We start from the raw sequence: 8,145 nt of genomic DNA on the forward strand, positions 1-8,145 counted from the left end.
GCGCTGAAGCCTCGCCCCAAGGTCACCTCACACGCCAACAGCTGGAACCAGAAATACGTCACACGGACTTTTTCCATCATTCCTAGTTAGCCGTCGCATTTTCGCGCGCTTGAATATTTTCCCTTTTCGTTTAATCGCGAAAAATAGATATCGCCATTCGAAAATCTAAAGGCCTGGTTACACGGTGCATTAACCCGTACGGGTTAATGTATGAATGCGTGTCTGTTTGCATGTCTGAATTAATGGACGTTTGCGTGAACGAGAAGCATGAATGAGCGGTTACATGGTACATGCGTTCGCACAAGTTTTCACACATTTTCTCGTTACGCGAGGCGTTTAGTTTTTGTCTATTCACTTCACATTGCGCAAAATTTAAATGTGTAAACAGTATCATCAGGTAGGAAGCAGACGATACCTACCAGAAAATAATTCCCTTTTCGTTGTTTTCCGTAGGACCACCTGGTGGTAGAATCCGGAATATACCTATTCAGTTGTTTGGCTCGTGTAATTCAGTTTGTTTACGGCGTTTCTGCTTCTGGTTTTCACCTCGCTTTCTTCGGACTTCTATTTATACTCTCGTGATACCGACCCTGGCACCTCTTGGACTACCCGTTTGATCGATAATTGACCTTGCACCTTCGTTTGGCCCTACTCTCCCGCACTGAAAGAAAAAATTGGTTGTGGTATCCAACAGTTGGATCCCACACCCAATTTAAATGGATGCTGGGGCGCCATCCAATTAGTTGGATGAGGCATCCATTTTAAATGGCTGGCTAAGAGATGGCTGTGACAACCAACTCGTTGGATACCACAGCCAGCGTCGTTGGGTCTTCCGCCCATCTATATTGGATGCCGCAGCTTTGCGAAATTGTTGCCGTAGCGTTAATGAATGGGTAATATTTTAGCGGATATTATTATTATTATTACTAGTGACACCAATTAAATATTGTACGTAGGTTATATAATAAAAGATAACAATGATATTTTAATATACGCCTTTATTAAAAAATGGAAGAAACTTTTTATAAAGAAATTTAAAAAAAATACATACATATGCCAAAGGTACTCTTGAAAATTTTCCACATTTTTCCCAACAGAACATTCTACAATGCCAGATTTATCAATCCTACCAAGACATCTTTATTATCATAACTATCAATATTCCGTACACTTTCCTTCCTCTCCTGCAAATATGTGTGACTTGCTTTTGACTTTTACATCAATGACAGAAATAATTGGCTTTAAACTTTAGTAACAAAGCCCAATATGTCGTTTAACCCCAAATTATCTTCAAGAATTCCAAAGAGAGAAAAAAGAATTCTCTGCTTGCCAACCTCTGCATCAGCCTCAATTCCATACCTTTGCATACAATTTGTGCCTTCCACAAGGATGCTAAAGACTTTAGAGTTTTTGTATTTTTTCTATTTGTACAACGAGAAAGGAGGGCTAAAAAGATATTTCCTAATAATAAGGTGTTTAGTGGTGAGACATAGAAGTGTATAGTATTAGTGCCCCTCACCTTCTAGCCGTCCTTTTACTAATTTCATGTTCATCAACTTAAAAAAATCTACATTATTCTCCGGTGACGCACTCCCCCTAACGGCAAAGGGACTTTTGTCTGACATTTCCACTTGGGTATGATTTAAGTGGCTTCGAAGAGCTCATATGAGAGCGGATATTCTAACTGCTTCCATCTGTGGCTAAATGTTTTCTACTTTTACTATCCGGAATTTATTTTCTATTTCATCATGGCAACTATTACGAAGGCGTGACTACTCTAGACGTGATTACTCCAGGCGTGGTCATTTATATCCGCATGGGACCTATGAGACCCATTAGTGTCTCGTGAGTTTACCACACATTAATATTAGGCTCTCAAGGAGATGGCCCGTGACGACTCTTGTTTACTTAAATGCATTTTTTGACCTCAATTTCGTCCCTCAGCTGAATCAGTCTTAGTGGACCATGGCATTAGTGGACTATCTCTCTAGAATCGTCCTTCTAGTAACGGCAAGATTCTCGAGAAGAACGGAGTGAAATGAGTTCACACACGATTTTCAAGGAATTAACTGTGCGTACTGTGGATTCATGTGTCGAAGATGAAGTTTTTCAGTGCTTATGGCTCAAATGGTTTGAAGTTGTGTGTGCTCGTTTTCGTTTTCTTTGAAAGTGTGGTTTAATAGGCAAAAGTTGTGCCGAATCTGTTCTCAGGTAGCCTGTTATTTTTGTTTGCATTTTTAGACTCCCTGTTTTATGTCACCTCTAGTTAATGTAATTCAAAAGAGTCCTTTTCTTTCTTAAGTGGAATATTTACCTCCTAAAACGTCAGGAAGAAGTGCATAACATAAAAGATAAAAACTTCCCAAAAACTCGGTCATTCCAACCCCTGTTTCGACATATACACAGTTCAACAGCCAAATATGGGGAATAGATTTCAGGAAGATGAAAATTCTGCAAAATGTAAGTACAAATTTAATAAGTGGTAGTCCAAATTCCATGGTATAAATTTTGAATAATGATTAGAATGCTATAAATATTAGAGCCGGAGGTTTCACTAATTTTCCGATGTCTATCACATAAAATTACCCAAGATATTTTAAATACATCTAATTAATGTAATACTGGAGGCAACGTATGAAAACGTGTAACGCATATTTTGCTTAGGACACTTGTTAGAGGCTAAAAATAAAAGACGTATGTGTACACAAGCATCGCAGTCCCTCAAAATTTCTTAGAAAACATAATTTTTACTGTAGCCATCACTGTATCGCGAGCATATTCAAATTTGACATGTGGCAAATCTTGGCAAGGGGCAGAGAAAATCAGTTGCCTTACACACTCACAATAGATTTTTGATGATATATAGTCACGTACATATATCAAATGATCTTCACGAAAAAGATTTTCAATAGTCACAAAATTCATAAATACATTAAGGTCAATTCAAATTATAAATGATAGTCTATATCCTTTTAAAATGACACCTTCGTGCTTCCGAACATGAAGTATTTTATCACCTTTCATTTACTTTTTCTGAAGGCCCAATGGGAGGCACTTGACATTCAACGTCCTCTCTCGTCAACATCATTAGGTTTGTATAGTCAATGTATTCATCTGCAAATAGAAATAACCATGCCATTAAAAGTACTCATACTGGAAAAAGAGCTTATTTATGATTCCATTTTTAATTATTTCTGAGATCAAAGAAAGAATGCTGTTGAATGAATGAATGATGATCAAAGAAAGGTAATACTCTTGCAAAATAGTCTTATTGACCATACTTAAAATCTCTACACCATTAAATACGTGTTTCGTTTATTGGTTCCTCATTTACAGTTAGTTGCCTAGGTTATACATGAAAAGACAGCAACTTCCTACTCTTAGCATAAGCCATTAATGCATTACATAAATCAGCATCTATTTTTTGCACGTGTAAACATCAAGAGTAAGTATATCAGGAGAAAAATTATAGATAAAATTCTGTGATATGTTATACAGCTTCGAATACGGGCAGAAAAGGTCTATATCGATCTGAGTTCTAAATTTCGTGATACAAGTTCTGAATTGCAGCTCATACGCATGATATTGTATGCATTTAGAGTACAGGCCTTGAATAATTAGCCTACAAGTGTCTGCATTTCACCTTGCGTAGTGATACTCAGGCTATAGTTTGCATGAAATTATCATTGATAATGAAATCCATATCCAAATGATAACTATCAAGTACTTTTTCACAAATTTTCATCTCATTATAGCCTTTTTTGAGTCACATGATGTCACATCTTTCATGAGAGTCTGGCTTCTGGTGATGATCCTCGGGTTGACACACATTTAGTGGATATTGAATTTGTGGAAAACTGCTTGAAAATTTTCATCAATGGATTAATTGAGAATTCCAATATATCATTTAGTAATAGTGATATTATGCTACACATGTACTAAATGCAAGCTAAAATGTATTCATTCATTTAGTAACAAAAACCATAATTTATATGGCAGTCGTTGAAAATTGACCGGAATTATTTTCGGGAAAACAAGGGTTAAAAACACAATATCCAACCTGAGGACAACATAAAATAACAAGATAAAGCCATTTACGGCGAAATATAATAATAGTTGCGCATAGTAACGGAAGTACAATTAGCAAGCTTACCAGTAAATTTTCCCGCGAGACCGGTCAGGTCCAAAGTTTTAAGAAAATCCCTATAGTTTGGTTATCCATATCTTCTCGTCTTCAAGTGCTCTAAGAATAAAAAAAAAGTATTATGCCAATGATGGCTATATTTTCACAAATGCTAGAGCAAACAGAAAAACCATTTACTTACCTCCAAGCACGCTAAACATGTGCACTTAAGAACTGTATGGGATTTTATCGCTAGATGGCTCTGGCGTAGAAGCAATATTCACCACCGAGTTGGCTGTGGGATCCAACAGTTGGATGAGCGATCTCTTCATGATTGGTGTGGGGACCAACACGTGGACCCTACAACCAAGTTGCGAGCGTCCAATTTAGTTGGATAGTACACCCAATCGCATTGGCTGCCGTGTCTTTTGCAGTGGATACTGTATCCAACTTTCACTTACCCAATAAAAATTGGATGCCACATCCAATCCTTTTTTTGAGTGCGGTATTGACCTTGGCATTACCTGGACTACGCATACGGAAACTGGAGTTTGGGAGTCAATTTGAATCCAATTTTGTGAATAATATGGATTCAAACAAGGCAGCGATTGCAGCCATAGCAGTCATATCCATTATGCTTGCTGCTGCAGAAGTTATGAGAAGACAAGGGAGGAGGAGGAGATCCGCTTGGACTAGGCCATGGATTCGGAGGAGAGAAGAAGGTCGTGGGGTGTTGGACATGGTGCATAGGGAGCTTGCATCGGAAGACCGTGATGCTTTCAAAAATTTTTTAAGGATGACAGAGGAGCAATTTTTTGAAATCCTGAGCATGGTCAGAGACGACATTCAAAAGCAGGACACTGGAATGAGAGAGTCGATGTCTCCGGAAAAAAGGTAAAGTTTTTAAGTTCGTGTTGATGAAAAAGTAATGATGACTGATATACTGTGTCGTTAAACGTGGGATAAAGTAAAATTAATGGAATGAAATAACTGGTTCCAGGCTATCACTAACCTTGCGATTCTTGGCTACCGGAGAGACCTATCGGTCTATGATATATTCCACTAGAATACACCACGGTACCATAGGGGGGATTATTCCAGAGGTCTGCGAAAGTAATTACCGAAATCTTAAAGGAAAATACCTCAAGGTAATTATCTTATAATTTTTACCCTTATGAGAATGATAACTGGCGCATAAGATCAATTTCTACAAAGTTTAAATCTTTGAGGTACCACAAACACGCAAGGAGTGGGAGGATATAGCCAATGAGTTCGAAACAATACGGAACTTCCTAATGTGCGTTGGTGCAATTGACGGGAAGCACATAGCTTTCAGCCCACCAGCCAGCGCGGGATCTCATTATTTTAATTGTAAAGGGAGTCACTCCATTGTGCTGCTGGCAGTTGCTGATGCCAATTGTAAATTTATTTATGTTGACGTCGGGTTCAAAGGAAGAATTAGTGATGGTGGTGTGTTTCGGCAAAGTAAATTGTCAACAGCTATTGCCCAGAACTCTCTTAACTTCCCACCCCATAAAAACTGCCCAATGGACAAGTGGAAGTACCATTTGTGTTTGTGGCCGATGATGCCTTCCCGCTCACTACCCGCATGTTAAAACCCTACCCGAATAGAGACCTCAATGAAGAGAAGAGGACGTTTAATTATAGGCTTTCAAGGGCCAGGAGGGTAGTGGAGAATGCGTTCGGCATTCTGAGCAACAGATTCAGAATTTTCCTGACCACTATCAATCTTAGTCCCGAAAAAGTGGATAAAATTGTACTTGCATCAGTTGCCCTACATAATTACCTCTGCGAAAAAAATGGTGCAACATACATTGGAAATGCAGAGGATTGTCCATTGCTGGAATTACCACAACAGGCTGGGAATAGACCAGTGAATTCCGCAATTACCGTACGGGATGAATACAAAAATTATTTCAGTGCTAATTAACTGAAAAAATGTAAGATTGAAAACGGAAATAAAAATGAAAATATGATTGAGTACATTTCACAGGTTTATTCACCGTTGTCATAAAACACCTTCCAAATTTCGAACATATTTTTTTTTTCAGCATTCTTTTCTTTCAGCATCGTCCTAAGTTTGGAGGCAATGGTAACCCCAAAGCTTCCCTCCAAGTCCTCAGTTATCTTTGAGGTCAGGCTTCCTAGTGCCTGAGAGGCACTTTTAAATAGATCACTGGCCTCATCTGGTGATGCCACTTTTCTCTTTTTGACGGACCCAGATGGCCCAGGAGTAGGCGGAGTATGTCGGCCAGGGCCAGGAGTAGGAGGAGCACTCGTTGGACGGAACATCGTCATCGACGAATACAAGGTCCAGCATCGCTTCTGTCCCTGCCCCCTCCAACTCTCCTTCCTCTACCACAGGAATCTCGTCCTCATAAACAAGAAAGTCCTGTAGATCATAAGAAATGACCTGATGTTTATCTTTAAGATAGAAAGAGTAAATATTTACAATATATTTTTTTTTGAAAAAATTGTCTTTTCTCATGAATACCGCAAGGTAGATAGTGGCAGCTTACTTAAGTAGCCTGTGGCATTAAATTTTTTTTGAATTAGGCACAGTATTATAATAGTTATTGGTCGTCTTAATTATCCATAAGTTTAATCCATTAATTATTGTAAAAGGTTTAATCATCCACAGTAGAATGAAGTAAGTTTAACTCAAGAAGACAGTTATAATGAAGATGTTTAAATCTTTAACGTGACGTCCAAGATATCTTTCATACAAAATTTTTAAGGAAGGATAAAACCTACCTCAGCTTCCTCATCAAGAGTAGAGATGCTCTCCCTGGGTGAGGTGTACTCATCAATGAATGATAATTCGTTGAAATAAAAAAGTGATGGCACGTAAACCTGGAACAATCAATATATAGTGTATGCAATTACGTAGCAGGTATGACAAGATCAGCAGTAAAAGGCCTGTTATTAAATAATATATATTTACCGATTCCACCCCTACTCCACTTTTTTTGGACGATATCACCTTCCTCCTCTCCGCCAAGTAGTTGGTTCTCAGGGAATACCACTTCTTCCTGCATTCCTCGGAGGTAGTATTCGGTCTGGAGATAATGCAAAGAAGCCAACTTATCAAAATATCAATATTCATCGCCGTTGAAACAGTATCACAATTAATTGAAAATAAAAAAAGTATGAAATATTTTTAGTGAAGCATCAAATTTAACAGGGTAGTTTCCTATAATTTTTTTATTTCCTACATCGAAATATTATTACTCCTGGAGTACGTACTTCACGCATTTAACATTATGAATACACTAATGGTGGTAACGAATCGCAATCAATGCCTTTCGTTTTCTTTGATGAAGGAAACTACCCTATTGTTTCATAATACGCTAAAATATAAAAGTTTGGCTTGGCTTTTGATATTTACCTTGCAGGAATCATCCCCTCAGCAATCTCGCGGAACCCGATCAGTCTCTTCCCCTTATTTTTATATAAGCTATTCCTAGGGTCAAAGAGGTAAGGCCTCTCGCTGACCAAAAGAATCAGCCTCTCCACTTGGCCCCTGGTCCACGACATCACTTCAACCAGGTCAATAAATATACCTTGAGAGTCGTCCAAACAATGCGAAGGTCAACATAGGGATAAAGCCGTCGAAAATTACGCCGAGGTATATAAGTTCCGAAAGAGTAGTCCAAATTGTTGCAGGGGTCACACCGGTGGAGGAAGGGCCAAACGAAGCAAAGGTCAAAATCACAAAATAATCCAACGTAAACAATCACGACAGCACAAGAGCACAAGCGAGATGACAACTAAATTTGTCGTTTCCCACCAGGTGGCTCTGTTATCAACTTGTGCGAATGCATGAACGAAATTAGAACAGGTTCTATTTTCCGTTCACGCGTTCATGCATTTGTACATTTTGGGGTGGTTACACGGTGCATTTTGGCGTTCATTCTCGCGTTCATACATTTAGACATTAACCCGTACGGGTTTATGCACCGTGTAACCAGGCCTTAAAAGAGTGTGAAATGCGCACTCCA

At 38.6% G+C, this 8,145-nt stretch overlaps 2 protein-coding genes and 1 long non-coding RNA gene across 3 annotated transcripts; 1 reads left to right on the top strand and 2 right to left on the bottom strand.

The window, feature by feature from the left end:
• Positions 1 to 1,931: 1,931 nt before the first annotated feature.
• Positions 1,932 to 4,233, bottom strand: LOC124171340. Its single transcript, XR_006867684.1, has 2 exons — positions 4,154 to 4,233; positions 1,932 to 3,114 (listed from the first exon to the last, which is right to left on the bottom strand). It is a non-coding gene; the product is annotated as an uncharacterized LOC124171340 (long non-coding RNA).
• A 419-nt stretch (positions 4,234 to 4,652) lies between these two features.
• On the top strand, positions 4,653 to 6,222 carry LOC124171134 (protein ANTAGONIST OF LIKE HETEROCHROMATIN PROTEIN 1-like). Its single transcript, XM_046550272.1, has 4 exons — positions 4,653 to 5,017; positions 5,124 to 5,271; positions 5,353 to 5,542; positions 6,212 to 6,222. The coding sequence occupies exons 1-4, from the start codon at positions 4,710 to 4,712 to the stop codon at positions 6,220 to 6,222; spliced, it is 657 nt and encodes a 218-aa protein (XP_046406228.1). The 5' UTR covers positions 4,653 to 4,709.
• Positions 6,143 to 7,902, bottom strand: LOC124171559. The gene is made up of 4 exons (XM_046550731.1): positions 7,533 to 7,902; positions 7,089 to 7,203; positions 6,899 to 6,997; positions 6,143 to 6,536 (listed from the first exon to the last, which is right to left on the bottom strand). The coding sequence occupies exons 1-4, from the start codon at positions 7,679 to 7,681 to the stop codon at positions 6,327 to 6,329; spliced, it is 573 nt and encodes a 190-aa protein (XP_046406687.1). The 5' UTR covers positions 7,682 to 7,902; the 3' UTR covers positions 6,143 to 6,326.
• Positions 7,903 to 8,145: the final 243 nt, after the last annotated feature.

The sequence above is a fragment of the Ischnura elegans genome, chromosome X (assembly GCF_921293095.1).
Source record: "Ischnura elegans chromosome X, ioIscEleg1.1, whole genome shotgun sequence".
Classification (NCBI taxonomy): Eukaryota; Metazoa; Arthropoda; class Insecta; order Odonata; family Coenagrionidae; genus Ischnura; species Ischnura elegans.